Below are 22,675 nucleotides of genomic sequence, written 5' to 3'. Positions count from 1 at the left end.
CCTAGGCGTGCTAGGATGGCTTCGGAGCTTCCGGTTTCCAGCCAGAGCGAGCACACACACACACACACACAAAGAACAGTTTTTGGTAAAGGATATAGGCGCCGGATAGCGCAGCGGGAGCGGCAGTAGAAGGTGGCGTGCCCAGCAGCTTCAGGTGAAGGCTCGTCCCGCTGAAAGGCTTCTTCAGATGGCGCGGCTTCTCTCGGGATCCAACGATGCGTGAGCTTCGCTGAAGAGATGAAAAATCAGAGAATCAGCTTCCCGAGCCTTCCTTTATAGGACTAAGCCACGCCCGTTTCGGCGGGACGTGACGCAGAGGGCGCGAAGCACCCTCATTGGCCTGACGTCACTTCAGGCCTCGCTCGGTAGGCTGATGCAGTTGCCGCAGAGCAGCCAATGGGCGCGCGAGCTGTCTCGCCCATGGCCGCGTGCTGCAGCAACGCGTTTTGCAATAATTCAAAATTATAAGGATAATTTTTTTGGCTTCAATATCTCGTGGAAAAGAGGTTTTCCCCTAGCGTAAGATATTACGCAGTACGAGAGACCTCTCGTAAGAGAACAAAATATTATTGGAGGGAAAGTGAAACACTGACCACCTAATAACTATGGCCATTTCGGCTCTTTTTCGTGAGCCGGTTCGTTTCACTCAGCTCAATGAAAAGAGCCGGCTCTTTTGACTCACAAACGGTTCTATAAAAAATAAATGTTTAAATAAACTCGCTGAAAGTCCACCACTAGTGCAACGTGAATATTCACATTTAAAATTGTCCATAACACCCCGAAAACTAGCCTGCTTGCCTTGCACCAGTGTTGCCAACTATTTTCAAAGGAAAGTAGCTAACGCCTCCCCTAAAAGTCGCTAAATGTCGCTAGATGACGTCATACGTCAATTTGCATATTCATGACGTCATCGCGGCTTACTTGCCTTCTGTCTGCTTAATGTTTTTTCTCGTTAAAATCATGTTCACATACTGTGTTTTTACTATAATATAACATAACATAATATAATATAGCCGAATGTCCAATAAAGCTGTTCTCGTTTACTATATTTTTTTTGTCAGACAATAGAACGAGTAGCTGTTGAATAACTATTTTTTTATGTGTAAAATTATCTGAAGAGAGAGTTCGGGAATTGGGTGAGCTAAAGCATTGTGATAGTGAGTATTACAAGTGATAAGCACAAGTAATAAAATAAAATGGTCAAACTAAATTCTTTAAATATAAAACAAAAGATAAGTGATAAGTCCGTCCGTGGAAACAACACTGCTCTTTCACGTCTGTTCCGTGCTGCTGCTCCTCTCAGCCATTCACTGAACAGAAGACGCATTAGAGAGGTGTGTGACGGCAAGGAGAATGCAAACCTCGCGCTCGCAGGACTGTGCTGGCAACATTTGGAGGTTACTGATGTTTGTCCAAAAAGTAGCTAGATTTGTCACTAGTCGCTTTTTTGAAAAAATTTCGCTAAAGGGGTCTGAAAAGTCGCTAAAAATAGCGACAAAGGCGCTAAGTTGGCAACACTGCCTTGCTCATCTAATTAATGGGCAAAGTTTTCCGACTTTTTTTCTTACCTTTCTTTCTTTGCCTATTCCACGAGTGGTAGGCTAAAATATTATTTTTCGTCACGTCATCCGCCCGATCCGCGGTTTATCCGCATCTCTTGTGTGTGTGTATGTGTGTGTGTGTGTGTCTGTGAGTTGGCTCGGCCCTCCCTCATGCAGTTTAATTGGTTGACATCATGTGTGTGCTCCTTTAGGCCTATATAATTATTATTTTTTTGTTGTTCTTTGAATTAGTCAATTATTTTAAATAAAATTAAAATAATTCATTATTTCATTATTACATAATGATTTAATTTCTATAGGCTAGCCTATATTTTTTAGCAGACTTTTTTTTCCCTGTCCTGGACTCGGTCTTGACTCTGACCTTTTTGACCTTTTTGGACTCAAACCTCTTTGGACTCGTTCTTGACTTGGACTCGACAAAGGTGGTCTTGACTACAGCCCTACTCCACAGTGCTGTGCACTTGGCGGTAGCACTTCTGTAAATTCCTTTAGTCCCAGGATTTGAAAGCAGCCACTTGTCCACGTCAGAGCATGAAATTAAGTTAAGTGTGTGAGAGGCACACCTCAGGTGTGGTGGTAAAACAATCCCCTCCTCGGTGTCAAGCACGTCTGCAACATTTGTGAAGGTAACCTCTTCATCCTCTTCATCATCATCATAGTCAGAGACCGATTCCGGCTGATACATTTGGAAGGCTTTTACAAAGTTAGAGCCATTATCAGTAACCGTAGCTGTAACTTTCGTTGACAGCCCATATAATGAATGAATGTGATCGATCTCAGCAGCAATGACATCATACGTGTGTCTACCTTTGATCCTTTTACAGGCCAACGCAGCTTTCTGGCATTGAAGAGTAGCGGTGTTTATCCAGTGGGCTGTCATGCCTAGGAAGCTTTTGTTGTGGACAGACCAAATGTCTGCAGTGGTCGTGATGTAGTCTAGTAAGAGCAGATTCTCTCGTAAGAGCAGGTGGTGTGATGGAGGGTCTCATAAGAGCAGGTGGAGTGATGGAGGGTCTCATAAGAGCAGGTGGAGTGATGGAGGGTCTTGTAAGGGCCGGTGGAGTGATGGAGGGTCTCGTAAGAGCAGGTGAAGTGATGGAGGGTCTCATAAGAGCAGGTGGAGTGATGGAGGGTCTCGTAAGAGCAGGTGGAGTGATGGTGGGTCTCGTAAGGGCAGGTGGAGTGATGGAGGGTCTCGTAAGAGCAGGTGGAGTGATGGAGGGTCTCGTAAGAGCAGATAGAGTGATGGAGGGTCTCATAAGAGCAGGTGGAGTGATGGAGTGATGAACCCGAATTTGGTTCTCAGACCTTATTAGTCTCTTGGAGAGTCCTCCATGGCAAATTCCTATTAGGAGAGATCTTCTTTCTCAGGCCGGTGGTACATTATTTCATCCACGTCCGGAGTTTTGGAGACTATGGGTCTGGCCCCTGAGGGGGACCAACCCATAAATAGGTTGCCCTTTCCACCGAGGTGGTCAGGTCATCCACTCTAGAACCCCACTCTACTAGGAACTAAACATTTAAAGTTTGGGACGGCACTGAACCCAGTTAATTACTGCCCACTGGCTTCAGTACTGGCGTTTCATCCTATTCTCTGACGGGATCTCCCGTTCATGCTTAGGACCTCTGTGGCGGCCCCGGTGCCCTCCGCAAGTCTTTAAGGGTGTGCACGTAAGGACTTTCCCACTAAAACTCCATGTTCCTGTAGATTGGAGGATGAATCCTGTCATCCAGCCTATTGGCATCAGGCTGATGGGTTATCCCTGGCACCCATCATGTCATGTGGGTGAGATATATGAATATATATGAGTATATATGAGTATGAGAATCTATTGAGTCTGCTTCCTGCTCGTCTTACTCCCTGGAAGAGTGGTGGTGCTGCCCCCTCTTACTTGCTAGCGTGGGAGCCACTCTACATTATGTTTTGCCTGGTACTGAGGTGCCTGTGGGCAATATCATGATTCTTCAGGTATTCCATCCTCCATCACATGTGTCGGATGGTTAAGGTCATAGCCTTGGAGGTTCCTATGTTAGGCCTCAGGCTGACAGGAGTCAATCCATCTAGTTATGTATCAAGGGTTAGGAGCTATTTCCTTTTATCAGTAAGACAGTTGGTTATCTACAGAAACCACTCATATCTGAAATACAAGGTGCGCTTTTGCCTTCACCTCTTCACATCTAATACTTTCTACTGTCTGGGGTTCCCATCCATGAGGTCAGTCGAGCCGCCAGCTCCAGACCTCCCCTTCTTACACCAAATCTTATGACAAACTAGTTTGGATCTGCCCTCTACTCATTCCTATCATCTGTGAGTGTGCCAGATGCTTTACACCAGGGCGTTTTTCTTTCAGTGTGGCAGCGTGGGTATTCGTTCCCCAAAGTATCGAGTATCGATGCAGCGGTAGTTCCCTTTACGAAAGGGAACGTCTCGGGTTACGTATGTAACCCTCGTTCCCTGAGTGGGGAACGAGACGCTGCATCCTTCGGCCACACTTTTCGCGCCCCTTGACAACGACTTGCTTTGACCAATCAGAAGCTAACATTTCCTGGTTCCTGTGACCCTTTTATAGCTTCCGGATCACCATCACATGCGACGTCACGAGTGACGCAATGACGCTACACCAATCGAGACTGGAATAGTCCCATAGTTGACTTCAGACGCTTCATGCCGAAGGCAAGTATAGAGTATCGATGCAGCGGGAGTTCCCTTTATGAAAGCTTTTTATCCTTTTTCTCTTGCTGACAGATACTCCTTTTCCACCAAGGCAGTGCTGGTGTCGGTTCGGAGCCGGTGCCTACTCGCGAACCAGTTCTTTGTGTTTCGACAGTCAAAGAACCGGTTCTCGGCCAGGACAATTGGTTCCAAAGCGGCACCAACTCTTTGCTGGACTAGAACCGTTCTTTTACCACGTCATGCTTAACTTCTTCTCTAACGTAACCTCCGTCTATAGTAATCCAGACGAGCAGTACAAATGTGTTCTAAACATCTTCTTCTGACCCCAATATAGGAGCGCAAAGCCAGGAGAAACATTTGCAGAAAGACGATGTAGTCCAACATAGTAATTGTTATGCTTGAAGTTGGGAAAGCTAAGACGTATAGCAACGTACACAGAGACGTAACGACGTTGTTCGCTGGGCTCTCTAGTCAGTGGAAAAACAAACAGGTTCTGAGAAGGTTCGCAAGTTGAACCAGCACCAGTTCCGAACCAGTTTAGAAAGAGATATACGATTGTGTTACATGTTTACTTACATCATAATAAATTAATAAAGTTTGTGAAAGGTATTGTATTGATATTGTGTAGTTTGTGATCCTCCATCAGCAGCTGCAGTTTCTCTCAGCTGTATCAGTGCAGTCACTGTGACGTCTGACTGACAGAGGTTTTTGTACGACTCTTTATCACTGTGTGAACACATAGCTACCAGTATGATGTAAACTCTGACAGTAATAATCTCCTGTATCTTCAGTCTGGACTCCACTGATGGTCAGAGTAAAATCAGTTCTGGATCCACTGCCACTGAATCTAGATGGAGTTCCAGTATTACGGCTTGTTGCATAATATATGAGGAGTTTAGGAGCTTCTCCAGGTTTCTGTGAGTACCAGGCCATACAAGTATATGAACCTGGACAGTTATTGCTCACTACTGTGTTTGTTTTGCAGTTTATAGAGACTGATTCACCAGTTTGAACCGTTTTTGCAGAAGGAGTCTGAGTCACAGTCACCTGTCCACTGAAACCTGTTAGAAACAGTGAGAGTTAGAAAAGCAGCATTCACTGTTGATGATATTATAATATTCAATTTAACATTTTCTTGAAACATTTACCTTCAATGCACAGACAGAGAGTCCAGATGAAGATGTTGATTGTGTTCATTGCTGTAGTTTAGTCTTGTGTGATGATGAAGATTGTGTTCTGTTCTGCTCTCAGTCATGAAGTGTTAAACTCACAGCACTATAAACACTCTCAGAGCACTGAAGCATGTGCTGACAATGCAAAGAAGTGGGCAGGATTTACAACAGCTTGTGCTGATAACAAACTCATAAACTCTACATAGAAGATTTTACTTTCAGAATAATGTTATTGAACCATTTAGTGATTAATTGCACATATTTATTAATTGTGAAATATTTTTGTTTATGTCTATTTTTCCCCACATTTTCCACATGCATGAAGTTCATCAGGACTCATAATCAGGTCATTATATATTAAACAATGTGCATCGGAAATGTTCAGAATTATTGATTCATTTATTTGAAGCTGCAGGTTTTTCTGTGAATCATGATGATTGATCTGCATATGAAGAACAGAAGCATCATTATGAGAAACTCCACAACATCATCCATGATCAAAGAGGTCAAAGGTCACCTCAGAGGTCACAGCTCATCAAATATATTTCTTTAAACAGTGTTATATCAGAAAGCATGTAGTCAAATCTGAATGAGTGAGTGTTGAGAAGAGCTGAGGATCTTCTAATATCAGTGTGTTGAAGTGTTGTTTCTCTCTCTCTGCTGGAGTGTGTGTTCACTCGAGTGGAATAGAGGTTTTTGTACGAGCGTTTCATTAGATTGTATCACTGTGGTGGACTTTCGGTGGAGGAACTAAACTGGTGATCAAATGTAAGTCTATTTAATTACATATTAAAAAAAATACAATTTAGATTTCAGAAAGTGTTTTACAGTGGAAACAAGAACAACATTTATTAATAATAATGATTATTAGATATTGTGGCGACAAGTTATTTAAAGCCTTTATGTATAATGCATTATAAAGGTATCAATAATGTAGATAACGCTTTATATTTTTTTCATAGATTATTGTAACCAAAGTTAAAATCCATTATAATATTTACAAATCCTTGTTACATCTGAAATTGTTTGTTTGTCATGAGTTTTAATGTGTTATAATTTCTAAAGGTGTAACAATGAATAGATAATATTACAATGTATTCCTTAGATCATAAGACTTTTATAATGCAATATGTATGATATTGTTGTATAATTATTTAATCTAAAACAATGATATTATTATAAGAATAACATTATTCCTTTCAACAAAAAAGTAATTCTAAACATATGTCCACACTGTTTCTCACTATGAGTTTAATCAGATTATTACAGGTTTGTTTTTCCTTCATTTATTTCTACACTGAGTTCATATTTAGTTCATCTTTTATTGTAGAAATCATACATGGAAAAAAGAGATTTGACATCAGAATGTAAATGTTGCTACTTTCTGTAGTTCAGTCAATGATACTGAATCTCTTTTGCTCATGTTGTGCTTATAATTCAGTGTTTTGTTCATTCTGTATGATTCAATTGTGTTTTAACTCTGTTTGAAATTGAGTTACATTTTCAGTTCAGGTGAATATCTCAAAATTTAAGATATTCATGTTCAGAGTGAATAATTGCTGGAATTAAAGCAGTCAGATCGGCCTGATAATAGATAATATGTGTTATAACTGCTGATACACTTATTGATTAGATCATACATGCATTTTAATGTATATAGCAGTGCATAATTAATGCATTAAAAATACTTTTATAATGCAATATGTATGAAAGCTTTAAATAAAGTGTTACTGATATTGTTTTATAATGATTGAATCTAAAACTATAGCAGCATTATTCCTATGCTGTGAATGTGCAGTGCAGTGTGTGTGTGTGTGAATGTGTTGTGTTTGTCTCCTGCAGCTGGTCCCACAGTGAAGCCCTCAGTGTCTCTGCTGCCGCCCTCTTCTCTGCAGATCTCTGGAGACTCAGCCGCACTGCTCTGCCTGCTCAGCTCTTACTCTCCACAGGGGGCGCTGGTGAGCTGGACACTGGACGGGTCAGAGGTCACCGAGGGGGTTCTGACCAGCGCAGAGAGCCAGCAGGACGGCCGCTACAGCCGCAGTAGCGTCCTGACCCTCAGCAAAGCACGCTGGGAAGAGGGAGAGCTGTACGTCTGCAGAGTAACACATGATGGAGCTCCTCATGAGGTCTCGTTCCACAAGAGCTCTGAGTGCTGATGTTTCTCTCCTGAAGATGAGCCGTATCTGAGTGTCCTGTGTCAGGCAGGATTCACATGAGTCTAGTGCTGCAGCTGGAGTGATTTACAACTCAATACTGAAACTGAGTGTGTGTGTGTGTGTGTGATCTTTCAATCTGCTGTGTTTGCTGCAACATTCAATAAAGCTTCTCAACAAGTTCACTTTGTGTCTGACAACATCATTCAACTAACAGATGAAGATGCAGGTGCTTTTCAGAAGGTTGATGTAGCAGTAAATGTCAAATAAAGCTCTTGGGGTTTGAACATGGTCTCTGGAGACAGAGCTGCTCTATTCTGAGAGGATCACAATCACTCCACCCTGACAATGCAAATGGGGTTTTCAGTCTCACTCTTTGATTGGTTACATGATCTGGACTGGAACACTTTCACTTCTGCTTTAGTGAAGCAGCGCAGACAAACTGATCATTTCATTTTTAGGAGATTAAAAAGTTTAGAATATTAAAAATATCATAAAAATATCAAAAAATAAATAAATAATCAAGAATCAGCCGCTCTGACACTAATTGTTACATAATCATTACATCAATAGATGATGGTGTAAATATATATGAAAATGTTATAAAGATAATTACTAATACATGATCACAAATGAAGAATCAGTGTGTTGTTAATAAATGTTAATATCATAGTGTATTTGTTCATTGTTCATACATGTTTATATTAAAGTGTATTTGTTAGTTTTATAATTAAAACCCTTGGTTGAATGTGTGTTTCACTGCCAGTTTCTGCCCAGCCGACTCTCAGCCAGATCTGTCTTACAGTGCCTGGGCCAGACCTGGGCCATATCAGTCAATAAGAGTCACTTTACAGGGTGTGGGCCACATCTGGGCCAGAGGAAGCTCTGTGTGTCCATGTTCAGTGTGTTGGGCCAGTTTAGGGCCGGGGACCCAGCCAGAAGTGGAGGTGGGCCAGGCAAAGTTTGCTCTCTGGCCTGCTGTTATCAACTCAAGAGTGAACCAGAATCATGTTGCTCTAGTGATGGAGAAACAAAGCTTTTAGAAACCATTGAACCGATTGATTTGCATAATGATTCACTGTATTGAAGCTCTGGAAACGCCACACGCTGGTCAGAACAGCGGAAACTCAGCATAAAAACACCTTTTAAACACCAAATGCAAATGTTTTTATTTAAAGTCTAATCTATTCAATGCAATTACCACATCATCTAATACCAGTAAATATGAAATGTCTTTATAATATGAGTTAGTTTATTAAATTGAAGGACTTGTTTTGTTTGTTTTATGGAGAGCTTGGTAATCAGACCAATTAGACACTTTTAACTACAACTCCTTTTTTATTATAAAAATGTGTCAATAAACATTAATATTTAAAAAACTGATCTGAGATCAGGTAAAATGAAATTCGCTCCGTGCACAAATGGCGACCGTTGACGTTTCGAACTTGAGTGTGTGGGCCAGTACTTCCAGTGAAAACTTCCGGTGATCTGACAGCCAGAGCGGGAGGCAGCGAGAGCGAGAGACAACAGCGACCTAGGTCCATTACCACAGCGATGTTTTTCACATTGAGTGTTTTTAGGATTCAAGAGCGGTGACTTGCCTTTCAGAGGGTGACAGCCTCAGCACTTCATCGCTGTGTGCCGTTATGTACCATGTCGTCACGTTATAACAGAGAAGTCAGCTTTCATGCATTCCCCGTTGACGCTGCGGAACGGGCATGAGTGGATACAGAAGATCCGGAGGGATGACTTCAACCCGACCAAATTTTTAAATGCATATCATTTTCAGTGTATTTCACCTGTGCGTTTCTATGCTTTCTATTACTGCATTTATTTTGTGTAAGTGAGATGAGTAAAGACCATCTGTTTAATAAATCATTATCTGTCTGGTGTTTATATGCAGCACATACAGTATTTTACTATACAGCAGTTTTACTATAGCCTACTCATACAGCACTATGAGTAAAATATACACAAACTTACATATTAAATTGTTTGTCGTACCATACAGTTAAAAATGTAAAATATGTGATAATAATATTGATCGAGCAATTGATGTAAGTAAAAACAGTAGTCAGATTAATGAATGAAATACAACTGTTCACGAACAGAAGATTGTATTTGACTCATGCTGCATACGCAATAACAATTATGCCTACTGTAAATGGGTCAATGACGTGACGGGTCATTTTTTTTGTCCAAGGCCTTAATAATAATAAAAAACAAATATAAGTATGTAAGGTAGTACAACTTGATCTCTTTTACTGAATCCAAAAGGTTTTAATTATATTATACTACATGTATTTTAAAGATTTTGAAGTGTCAAAAAGTCATTCGGTAAAACCGATATAGTAAATATTTAAATGGAATAATATTGCTTTTAATAACTAAAGGAACTACAATAATACAAATACAAGGCTCTTTTTTTTTTACATTTCCCCTTTTCTCCTTTCCCTGTGCAATGTTTTACTTGAATATGTTGGAGTGTTTAGAGTAGTCCAATAAATGATTACATTTATGAGATCAGTGATAATTTGTTTTAATTTCTTCTGTGGTACACACTATATACTATCTCAACATCAATGTCAAATCCGTTTTTAACTTTCAAATCAGTGGTTAAACCGAATGACTTTTTTGGTGACATTTTTTCCATCTTGTAAAAAATGACAAAAAACTGTGTTAATTGATTGTACAAACCACAAAATCTTAAACTAAAAAACTAAGTAAACTAAAAAATGGTTTCAAATATAGTTTTATCTCCATTCTATTTTTTTTTACACTTTTAAAAACCTTATTTGTCAATGACCCAATAGAGTTCTAACTACGATTAGAGTTGTTTGCATAAAATGCACCGTGAACATTCACATATTTGCCCTGTGATAGGCTGCCTACAATTTATCTCCATATACTATTTTCTAAATTCTGCGCATATATTTTTACTTACATCAATTGCTCGATCAATATTATTATCACATATTTTACATTTTTAACTGTACGTACCACAAAAAAATTTATGGTCAAGTTTGTGTATATTTTACACGTAGTAAAATACTGTATGTGCTGCATATAAACACCAGACAGATAATGATTTATTAAACAGATGGTAGGGCTGGGCGATTTAAATCGCGATATTGTTATGCGCATCTCGTCAGTAAAGCCGGTTCCTTGATTAGTAGTAAATCGCCATCACCTGCTTTCAGATGGAGCAGAATTTACTACAAAGAGCCGTAGTTCACTGACAAGCTGAGCCATATCGCATTAATATCGCGGACGTATCGCCAGCGATATTTAATGCGATATGGCTCAGCTTGTCAGTTAACTATGGCTCTTTGTACACAGCAAAAACTCCAGTGTTAAATTAACACTCCTGGGAGTGTATGAGTCCACACTCAAGAGTGTTTAAGTTAATGAGATAATTAAGTGATTAATTTAGTGATGATTGAACATTATTGAAGACACCTGATATTAACAAGCAGAATCACTGAATGAGAAAATCTCAAATTGTAAGCCACCGTTATGACGATCAATGGTTGCTTTAGTTGGACTCTTGACCCATATATTATTAACTTTAGATTTTGTTTGGCTGTTGTATCTGGCTTATAATCGCCAGTTGAACAAAGAAAAAAGTGATCTGATGGTGTTGGTTATATTATGACAATCATCATTTGAACTTGATCACTGAACTCATTAAAATCCTTCTTTCTGACTTCGATTTATGTTGTTGGTTACAGCATAACTGTGAATCTGCATAACTGTGAATCTGCATAAATGCCCAGAATTTTTTATTAATATAAAGGATTTCTTAAAAGTAGTTTAAAAAAAAAAATCATTCTTTTAGGTACACACAGATGTCAAGATTCAGTCTATGCATCTCAACAATGGTGAGGAGCAGAATATTCAATTAGGAAAAGTAAATTACATAGACAATTCAGATCATAATTTATTCATACCGCAATGCATGATGGGAGCCATTAATGAGTTGTGATTGGTGGCAGCCACTGCAACATGCTGGGTAACACTTTATTTTGATAGTCCGTTTGTTGAGATTTTACTAGTTATTAGTAGCCATTCAGTAGCTTGTCAACAGTGCATCAGTTGACATTCAACAACACTGTTTCAACTGACAAGTAACATACGTTCAACTGACTGCCTATAGACTATAAGGTACAATTCAAGTGTTAATCTACAGATTTTATGAAAAAGTGCCTGTTGACTGTCAATATTATTTTGCAACAGGTTATTAACCAATTGGCGACTAACTTTCAATTGTCAACTAACTTTCTGTAGATTGAGTACCAACAACTCAAGATCAATCTGTCAGTTAAATGTCAACAGTCATGTCAGCATATGAAGTATATGATACTGTATATCATACTCAAGGGGTCTCATATGCATCAAAATAATAATTATTTTATCTGATTTAAAATCTGTTGATAGTCAACTAAAGATTACATGTAGTTGCTTATTTGTTGCTTGTCAACAAAGAAATTGTTTATGATCAGTAGACTATTAATAGACATTCTCAACTAAGTGTTAGTAGATATATTTTAGGACTATCTAATTAAAGTGAAAAACAGTTTATATCAGTAGAAAGTCTATAACCTATCAACAGATTAATATACTGTTTATGATCAGTTGACTATTAATAGACATTATCCACTAAGTGTTAGTAGATATCTTTTAGGACTATCTAATTAAAGTGAAAAACAGTTTATATCAGTAGAAAGTCTATAACCTATCAACAGATTGCATACCTAACCTGACTGAAGTAGAACAAACACTATGGCCAGCACATCAGAGAAAGAAAAAAATCACTTTTATTAAATAAAAAAAATAATACAACCCATTATTTACTAGGATATCACGATCACATCTGAACCATCTGATTATGTGAAAAACATTATATTAAGCATTCCAAATGAGAAAACTCTCAATTGTCTACATCATTTCAAATGCCCGAGGCCAAGATCAAAAGTTATAAACAACAAATAACAATAATTATTAATTAATACATTTAGCCTTTCATGACAGTAAGTTTTACAGAAAATCGCATTTATTAAATGCAGTTTAACGTTATAACAGTTACTCATTTAATAAATAATCTCTGTTCCTGCTGCAAACTCGCTTCGGAGGATTAACAGACAAGACTATAGTTTAAACCCTTAACAATACCTTCTTTAATCGTTTAACCATTTTGTAACATTTAGTTTATTTAACGTTACGGTGAGACACAAAAGGCGTTTTCTCCTATAGAACCATAATACACCAAAACACAATATAAATTAACAAAATACATATTTTATTATTAGCTAATGTAAAGTTAGATGTAATCCAAATCTTTATAATCCATACGCAAGCAAGAAACAGATCCAAATTCAGCCCTTCATCCACATCCAGCGATCTCCATCTCCATTCTCAGCAGCGACCGTAAATGTCAAATCCCGCGCTCGTGATGAATTTAAATTAAAAAATTGCGCCCTCAAGAAGCGTTACGACATGTTTTACGGCAGTGATATCAAACGCTCATTGGCTCTCGCCTGCTTCGTCACAGATTGCAGCATGCCGTGTTTCAGTTGAAACAACATTGAATTGCAGAAGCGCGCGCGCCGTCTTCAGACTCTTCACGCAGAGGGAAGCTGGGTTAACATTTTCATGGATTAATAACTTAAATTCTGCTCTGTCCCTTATACAAAACTATTATATACTGCCAGAGAGGACTGCAACACATCGTCATTTGAGCGACTTTTGGTACCGATTTACATTTTCGCAATAAATTATTATGATTACACATCTGTTGTTTTTCTTCATGATTTTAGCCTGCATAGTTTTAAGAAATGGTTATGGGTAGGTTTAGGGGCAGGAGTAGGATTAATGTTAGTGGCTCGAAATATATTTTAATGCTATTAATAAAACTGGCATTTCCCTACACATCTCTGTCCATAAAGTGTTTTATTCTTTTTATATTCTGTATAAAATTAGTAATGTATATTAAGGTTTGGGAGTAGGGTTAAGGGAACTTACATTTATCTATAAAACAGTATAAGGGAAATGATACAGATATCTTTATGATTCGTAAACGTTTTGTAGCTGTGAATTCGTAATAATTCTACGTTGCAGACATGTCTGTATCATACGTTTCAGCATCTATCCAAACTTACAAAAAAAGTATGTTTTCAATCTGTTGATAGGTTATAGACTTTCTACTGATATAAACTGTTTTTCACTTTAATTAGATAGTCCTAAAATATATCTACTAACACTTAGTGGATAATGTCTATTAATAGTCTACTGATCATAAACAATTTATTTGTTTAAAGCAACAGATCTAATCTTTAGTTGACTATCAACAGATTATCTACAAATGGTTAACAATTTCCGTTCATGTTATGGATGTGCCTTGGAAACTACAAGATCTTGCTATGTCCGTATGCTCGGGAAAGTAACGGTATGTGAGGTAGTGGGTGTGTGATATGCGAACTGGCAGACCTCTGTTTTGTTTTTTTGGACATGGACAGATCAGGTCAAATTACCGGCTATGCATTTCATAAATCATTTAGAGGCTGATTTTTGAGTTGTTTTTTTTTTTTATAGCCGGGGCATATAAGGCCAACATTTTTTTTTTTTGTATAGAAATCCTTATGTTCTCCTTAATCTAATACCTGAACACAATTTTGTATATGATACTCAGGACGGTGGGTCTCCGGGCTGCCCTTGTTCCTTAAGTCATGGACCTAAGAGATTCACCTTTTTGTTTTATTTCAACAATGTTCCTTGTTCTATTGTTCTTTGTGTCAGACTGGTTAGCAGTCTGTTGGTTAGTGATATCGTAACTGGTTGATATTAAGGTTTTTTTTCTTTTCTTTTTTCTTTCTTGTTAATGTGTATAATTTATGTTGCACCATGGATCTTATCTTATAATAGTATGGCCACCTATCCTATTCTAAAATATATTAAGATTGCTCATGACAAGTAGTGGGAGGACATTATATTATTCAACTTGGAATGTGAATGGCCTAGGGTGTCCAATTAAAAGGAAGAAAATATTGGGACATCTGAAAACTAAAAAACAAGACGTAGTATTCTTGCAGGAAACACATTGTTGTCCACAAGAATCAGTTTTTGTAAGGGACTGGGTAGGACATGTTTCCTTTAGTGCTGGGTCATCGAAAAGTCGAGGAGTAGCTATATTAATTAACAAAAGCCTACAGTTCAGGCTCAGGAGGGAGGTTAAAGATGAGGAAGGCAGAATAATTATAATACTAGCAGAGATACAAGGACAGGCTCTGATACTCGCCAAAATATATGCACACAATGTTGATCACCCTAATTTTTTCATAGACTTAGAAAGTAAGTTGCATGATATTGGACAGTACCCCATAATTTTGGGAGGAGACTTCAATTTTGTCTTAGATCAATTCCTTGATAGAAGTAAACCAACATTAAGTAGAATGCCTGACTCTGTCTTACTGGTTAAGAGAATGTGTTCATCTATGGGCCTAATAGATGTGTGGAGGTTGAACCACCCAACGGACAGAGACTATACTTTTTTATTCAGGAGCCCACAAAGTTTATTCAAGAATAGATTTTTTTCTAATTTCCAGCTCCTTGCTACCTGTGACATTATCCTGTTTAATTGATAGCATTCTGCTGACAGACCATGCCATGGTCAGACTACAAATGACCCTATATCAGGAAACAGAAAGATCACAGATGTGGGGTTTTAATTCATCTTTATTACAAGATGTAGGATTTAAGGAAGATCTTCAAGCCCAGATTAGGTTATATTTGGAGACCAATGTGCCCACAGCGCCTTCTGCCATAGTGGCTTGGGAGGCCATGAAGGCCTTTATAAGGGGATTTATTATTCAATACTCTTCTTATAAGAAAAAGGTCAATGCTGCTAAACTTACAGATCTAGAAAGGAGAATTAAGAACACTTAAGCTAAATTAAAAAGAAATATATCTGAACCTATTTTGAAAGAATTGACTCACCTTAAATATAATATTATAATATCCAAAAAAACGGAATATCTTCTGTTCAGGGCCAGGCAGGCTATTTTTGAATCTGGGGATAAAGCAGGGACATTTTTGGCTAGGTACATTAAACAAAAAAAATTGCAAATCTTTGGTAGCAGCAGTGATGGCTGAGGATGGAAGCCTGGTAACCAAATCTAGGGAAATAAATGATGTATTTAAGAAATTTTATATAAATCTTTACACATCTGAAAACAATACCACAGACAAAGAGATAATGTCATTTCTTAATAAATTAAACCTTCCTAAGTTGAGTGTATCACAACAGGAGGACTTAGATTTACCTATTAGTTCACAGGAGATACTTGATGCAATTAAGGCCCTACCATCAGGTAAATCCCCAGGCCAAGACAGGTTTTCAGCAGAATGTTTTAAATGCTATGCAGAAGATCTATTACCATTATTTGAAAATATGCTTGCAGAAGCATTTAAAACTGGCAAATTTCCTTCCTCCTTAAACCAAGCAATTATCTCTCTTATACTTAAAAAAGAAAAGGACCCGACTGACTATAAAAGCTATCGTCCAATAAGCTTAATATCTGTGGATTGTAGACTTTTATCTAAAATACTTGCAAATAGATTGGATAAAACACTTGAGTCACTTATCCACCCTGATCAAGTGGGCTTTATTAGACGGAGAAATTCTTCTGATAATGTGAGACGCCTTATAAATATTATGTGGTCGGTGCGGGACTCCAACGTTCCAACAGCAGCTATCTCACTCGACGCTGAGAAAGCGTTTGATAGGCTAGAATGGAGGTATATGTTTCATACGCTTAAAACATTCGGTTTTGGTCAAACTTTTCTCAGATGGATAGATATTCTTTACAAAGACCCACAGGCCGCAGTGAGAACAAATGGTTTGATTTCCTCTTATTTCACACTTCATAGAGGCACCCGGCAGGGCTCTGCATTATCGCCAGGGCTTTTCTGTCTAGCTCTTGAGCCTCTTGCGGCAGCTATTCGCAAGAATCAGAATATTCAGGGAGTTAAAATTAATAAGTCTACACATAAGCTTCTGCTTTTTTGGGGCGGCAGTGGCTGAGTGGTTCATGTAGGTTGTCTACAAACCGAAAGGTTGGTGGTTCAATCCCCGGTTCCACTTGACCAAGTGTCGAGGTGTCCATGAGCAAGACACCTTACCCCAGCTGCTCCCGATGAGCTGGCTGGCGCCTTGCATGGCTGACACCGCCGTCGGTGTATGAATGAATGAGTGAGTGAATGGGTGAATGTGAGGCAATGTGTAAAGCGCTTTGGTGGCCATAGGTCTGTGAAAGCGCTATATAAATGCAGTCCATTTACCATTTTACCATTTACCATTTACGCGGACGACATCTTGTGGCTTGTGTCGGACCCAGCCAAATCAGTCCCAGCATTATTGGACGTTATTGAATCGTTCTCCAAGATATCAGGGTATAAAGTCAACTGGTCCAAGTCAGAGGCCCTTCCATTGACTTTATACTGTCCAAGAACTTTATTTCAGGCGGGGCTGTTTCAGTGGCCTAGTGAAGGCATAAAATATCTTGGTATTCTCTTCCCTCACCAAATTGATAAAATAATCGAAAAGAATTTGAATCCACTCTTTAATAAAATTTCATTAGATACAGATAGATGGTCACCACTAGTTTTATCATTACGGGGAAAGGTCAAAGTCCTGAAGATGAATTGTATCCCGAGGTTGAATTATTTGTTGCAATGCCTGCCTATTACAATACCCCAAAAATACTTTAAAAGATTCAACCAAACTTGCAAAAAGTTCTTATGGAATGGTAAACGCGCAAGGATAAAATTAGAAAGGCTACAGGTGCCAATCAATAAGGGTGGCATGGGCCTCCCCAAACTAGCCCTGTATCATTATGCCTTCTGCTTGAGACATATAGCTCAGTGGACACTGCCACCTGAGAGAGCTCCTCCCTGGTTTGAGATTGAACAGAGATTATTCTCACCACTTTCCCCTATAAATGCTTTGTCTAGCAATATACCCTCCAAATTAAAATCTCACCCTATCATATCCAACCTCTGTAATGTGTGGAAGAAGTTTTCTAAAGCTTTTAATATTAATGTTTATCTTAATTCTGAATCCTGTATTTGGAATAATCCAACCTTACGTATTAATAAACATTCTCTTCTATGGAAAGATTGGGTAGAAAAAGGAATTATTACACTTGCAAACCTGTATGAGAGGGATAATATAAAATCATTTGAAAGGTTAGCAGGTGAATACAATTTGCCCAGAAATAATTTCTGGAAGTATCTTCAAATGCGTCACCTGCTAATTGCTGTCATAGGGAAAGGAGTAGAACCTCAGCAGTCCAACCTTCTTTCTCAGACTACGAAAATAATGGGTTTGGGGCATGAAGCTGCTATCTTTTATGCAATGTTATTTCAACAGACAGTTACCATATCTTATGCAACAATGTTAACTTGGTCAGCAGATTTGAACATTGATGTTACACATACAGAATGGGATCGTATCTGTGAAAACATTAAAAGGGTTTCAAGAGACATTAAGATCAGACTAATCCAGTTTAAGATTCTTAATCGATTTTACTGGACTCTGACTCGGCTGTTTAGGCTGAAGCTGAGAGATAATGCAGACTGCTGGAAGTGCTGTAGTTCAGAAGGGTCTCTTTTTCATTTGCTCTGGGAATGTCCCATGATTCAGAATTTTTGGCTAAAGATTCATGACCGCATTGAAAATATTTCCCGGACTGGTCTGGAGTTCTGTCCGAGGTTGTATGTTTTAAATGATCCACAGATGACACTGAACTGTGGAGCAGCGGACTTTATTCAGACTAGTATAATGGTAGGAAAACAAATAATAATGAGAAACTGGAAGAACCCAGGGGAGCCCTCTTTCCAGGAGTGGAGTACGGAATTGGCAAAAGTGGCATCTTACGAAAAAATTTCTTTCAATATTAATGACAGGACAGAAAAATATGTGGCGAAATGGGGAAAATATGTGCAATATATTGCTACTAAATGAGAATGTGGTGCTTATTGAAAAATGTATATTTGATTTGTTCGTTTTTTTTTTTTTTTGTAGTTTTATATGATTTGTATTATTTCTTTTTGTTTATTCTTTTTATTTATTTGTGTACATTTAAAATGTATCATCACTATGGGATACATGTTAAAATGTCAATTGTGAAGTTGACTACAATGTTGATTGTATTGTAATAGTGATGTTTAAAAACTTAATAAAATACTAATTATATATATATATAAAAAATAATTATATTGAATAGATTGCAAACAGGTTGATGTTCCTGAATTGAAATTTGGCGGTATGGCTCTGTTCAGGGAGTCCTCTGACCTTTCATGAGCACCATGAAATAGCAGAGAGTCAGAGGACAGCAGCATTAGGGGACACTCACACAGTTTAGGACTGTGAGAGCTAAAATATCCCCCCAAACAAAACCACACCTGGCAATCCTCTGAGATACAGAGGATGATTTTATTCTAACAATTTATATGCTTAGTAATCTACAAATATACACGGATAATTTGCAATATGTTATAATCAGATGAGTCCTGACCACCCATGAGTTAGCAGAGTCAGGGGACAGCAGCAGCAGTATGTTCTGATCAGATGAGTCCCCTGACCATTCATGAATTAGCAGAGTCAGGGGACAGCAGCAGTATGAGGAGATAGCAGCCGCATATAGGGACAGCATTATCAGCATGAGGGGATGCAGCAGCAGCATAAGGGCTCTCACATTATTTTGACTAGATGAGCTATCCCCCCCAAAACAGAAATTGAGTGTCTCGAATGGTGTCGTCTGAGCCACCCTAATTTAGCAATTATATTATGGTAAAAATTATTAATTAATTACTGAAATGACTATTCAAGACCACAATCGGTTTCATAAACAAAGACATGCTGATGTGCCAGAATATTAAGTATCACATTGTCATAAGTATCAAAACTGTAAAAAGAATATGTAGCTTTTCTGCAGAAAGAACCAGCCTCATAAATTTATGACTATCCTTTTTCCTCAGTGTGGCCCTAGTACTCTGTCATATAAACAAATACACAAATACACATTCCATATGAATATAAAAACACAATGTGTAACATTATGTTCCTTTATTGAATAAGGACAAAACAAAGCAGGTAAACCATCAGCTCCTTTCGAAACTGAAGTCACAGTGACTCTACAAGATGGAAAGCACAGAATCAAAGCATATTATACAAAATGATACATACACATTCAAAGGTCTGTATATAACACACCCTGCATGTCTGCACACTAAAATAAATGCAGGACAAATCCATACACATCAACTGAACAGACAAATGAATGGATGCAGTAGCCTCCCTGCAGCCTTGTATTACACACAGTATACCGCACAAACATCATAAGAGGCCAAATTCGTAAAAAAACGAACCCAAAAAATTCCTCTGCCACCGCAGGACATATTTAACCAAAATTGAAAGCACACATACTAACTAAAATAATTCAACACATATTGGTCCCTCAGCAGCCGACCACTGTCGTCATCAGGGAAGATTGCCGGATTGTCCCAGTCCATGGCTGGTGGCACTCTGGGGGCCCTCTCCTTCCTCAGGCAGGCCACATTGTGGAGGACAGCACAAGCCACAGTAATATCACATGCCCTAACAGGGCTGACCCTTAATTTGTGAAGGCAGTGAAAGCGTGCCTTCAGGAGGCCAAAGGTCATTTCAACTCTGGCCCTGGTCCTGGCATGGGCATGGTTGTAGGCCTGCTGTGCTTCCTGGGGGTCTGTGAAAGGTGTCAGGAGAAAAGGCTGGCAGCCATACCCCCTGTCTCCCAGCAACACACCAGAGAATTCACCTGTCAACACAAAATCTCATCATTACTACCTCATAAACACAGTGATATTCTTGACACAGCCATGATGGTTATAAATAGGGGTTGTGTGGCTTACCTTGTGATAGGCACTGATAGATTTCAGAGGCACGAAAGATTCTGGAGTCATGGACTGAGCCAGGCCATTTTGCCACAACATTGCTGATCACACAGTCAGCATTGCAGACCATCTGAAATCATAAGATGAGGAATATTACACCAATCAATGCACATCACTGGCAATGCAGAGTGTTCGTCAATGGACAATATCAAAAAGTTATGTTCACCTGAACATTAATGCTGTGAAAGGATTTCCTATTCACAAAATCGGCTTCATGGGCACCTGAGGGGGCTTTTATCCTTATGTGTGTGCAGTCCACTGCACCAATGACATTGGGGAAACCTGTCACACAAAGTAATGAGTATCCTACTATGTGTTAACAGTTGTCCTGTAATTTGTAGATCCTCTTACCTGCAATCCTATAGAACTCCTCTTTGATGTCACAGAGTCTTCTGTGGCCAGGGAAGGAGATGAAGACATCTGCTAATGCTTTGATAGCCAGACACACACTCCTTATTGTGCGGCAAATTGTGGCCTTGTTCAGCTGTTCTGCATCCCCCACTGAGTACAGGAAGGCTCCACTAGCAAAAAAGCGCAAGGCCACACAAACCATTTGCTCCACACTCAGTGCATGGCTCCGTGCAGTGCGGTGCTTAATCCTGGGACCCAGTAGTCTGCATAGATACCTGATGCCATCTGCAGAAAACCTGTATCTTTCATATAGATGGTCATCAGGGAAGGCCAGTGGGTCCAACCGGTCCCTGAAGACCCTTTCTCAACCTGAAGGCTCTCCTCAGCACAAGTGCTTCATCCACCACATCTCGCAAGAATGGGCATGCCATTGTCAGAGCAGAAAGGAACACACAATTTTGGGCCTTCATATAGGCTAGTGGCCACACCTGGTGCTGGGGGGGTGGGCAAAAGAGGCCGGTGCCTTGGTTGTACTGATTGCTGGGAAAATAAAAAAAACCTTAGAAAGATGCCACCGTCCTGTGTGCTCACAATAAGAGCTCATATGTCATGGCTCACTTGACTTTACGAGAATATACCTAATTTTTATTTTGAGCTGTGTCATCTTCTTGGAGCTGGGGGAGGAAAGAAAAATAATGATTAATACATTTGTGTTACAGTTAGCATACAGTGTACATTGAAGGCATATCTCACCTCCCTCTCAAGTTTTTTTATTTCAAGGTCCAGTTTCCTAATTGTCCTCTTTTTTATTTCGGACTCCAGTGCAAGATTTTCCATCTTTTTCTTCTTGTACTGAATGTCTATGTCTGCCAGTTCTATTTGGCGCCGGAGGTGGTTGCCATACAACTTTCTGATAGCTTGTGAGCTCTGTGAACACAATACAATTAGCGCAGCTGGAATTTGGCAGGATGTGGTGTCCTTTTATTAATACGCACTATGTTGCCAGGCTGGTTTTCCCACTGTATAGCATCTGGGTCCTGTAAAAGAAATTAGATTTTTTGATTTTGATGAGGACTCCTCACCATTGTAGAGTAAATAGTACTTTCACAGTCTTAACATGATACCTCATGCCTTCTGGAATCCAGAGAGATGGTCTCCTCCTCATCATCGTCTCCATCATGTGCTGTTGCTGCTGCACTGGGGCTTTCACCCTATCACATTTACTGTAATCGGATTCATATTGAAGCTAGTAGACAAGACATGCCAGGCCTACAGTATGCCTTTGATGGAGTACTCACTGGATCAGCATCGTCTGGTGCTTGTGCTGGTGGCTCTAACAGGAACACAGTGCTGCCAGACACTGCAAGGCAATAGGTAAACCAAAGTCAGACAGTCCAAATTGATTCAATATGAATGTGGTTGTATCCCATGTAGAGATGGAAGGACATACCTTGAATGAAGTGGGTGGCATCTTGGGAGGAACCTATGCTCGTCTCTTTCCCCCCAGGGATCCCCTCTAAGACGGGCCTGCCTTTATTTAGCTCCAAGGCCATGTCCTCTGCTGGGGTAAGGTCAGCCTTTGGTGACCCACCACCCGTGCCTTGTCTGTGGGTATTCTTTTTCACTGCTAAAACAGTACAGACAATGTGTGAGCAGGCACCTTCTGGGTACAATATATGCTTGTGCTTTGTTAAATATTAGTCAGGGACCATACCATTCTGCAGAATGTTCTTGTATTTGATTTTGACCTGCTGCCATGTCCGTTTTGGC

The 22,675-nt window shown here is 39.3% G+C and overlaps 1 protein-coding gene, 1 long non-coding RNA gene and 1 gene segment (V, D, J or C); all 3 read right to left on the bottom strand.

The window, feature by feature from the left end:
* The window catches only part of LOC311071439 (immunoglobulin kappa variable 3-15-like), a 258,761-nt gene extending 253,181 nt beyond the window's left edge, over positions 1-5,580 (bottom strand). The window contains exons 1-2 of the V gene segment in view: positions 5,385-5,580; positions 5,040-5,297 (exon numbers count right to left, since the gene is read on the bottom strand).
* A 14,072-nt stretch (positions 5,581-19,652) lies between these two features.
* On the bottom strand, positions 19,653-21,263 carry LOC311071141 (putative nuclease HARBI1). The gene is made up of 4 exons (XM_084095363.1): positions 20,906-21,263; positions 20,721-20,836; positions 20,513-20,624; positions 19,653-20,418 (listed from the first exon to the last, which is right to left on the bottom strand). The coding sequence occupies exons 1-4, from the start codon at positions 21,105-21,107 to the stop codon at positions 20,048-20,050; spliced, it is 801 nt and encodes a 266-aa protein (XP_083951489.1). The 5' UTR covers positions 21,108-21,263; the 3' UTR covers positions 19,653-20,047.
* Positions 21,264-21,434: 171 nt separating this feature from the next.
* Positions 21,435-22,675, bottom strand: LOC311071128. 2 transcript variants are annotated; one of them, XR_014603763.1, is made up of 5 exons: positions 22,620-22,675; positions 22,204-22,532; positions 22,030-22,116; positions 21,901-21,942; positions 21,435-21,832 (listed from the first exon to the last, which is right to left on the bottom strand). It is a non-coding gene; the product is annotated as an uncharacterized lncRNA (long non-coding RNA). The 2 variants fall into 2 exon arrangements; XR_014603764.1 differs by having other exon boundaries at positions 22,204-22,671.

The sequence above is a fragment of the Abramis brama genome (genome assembly GCF_963993115.1).
Source record: "Abramis brama genome assembly, chromosome: 20".
NCBI lineage: Eukaryota > Metazoa > Chordata > Actinopteri > Cypriniformes > Leuciscidae > Abramis > Abramis brama.
Note: the sequence above shows the minus strand (reverse complement) of the source record. Positions and strands in the feature narration are given on the sequence as shown.

Excerpts from the sequence above, each read along its gene's own strand:
- LOC311071141 (XM_084095363.1), bottom strand. The coding sequence starts at position 21,107 with ATGGTTTGTGTGGCCTTGCGCTTTTTTGCTAGTGGAGCCTTCCTGTAC. Across the intron at positions 20,625-20,720 it reads TTCACAGCATTAATGTTCAG|ATGGTCTGCAATGCTGACTG; the intron begins GTGAACATAACT and ends TTATGATTTCAG. Across the intron at positions 20,419-20,512 it reads CTATCAGTGCCTATCACAAG|GTGAATTCTCTGGTGTGTTG; the intron begins GTAAGCCACACA and ends TTGTGTTGACAG.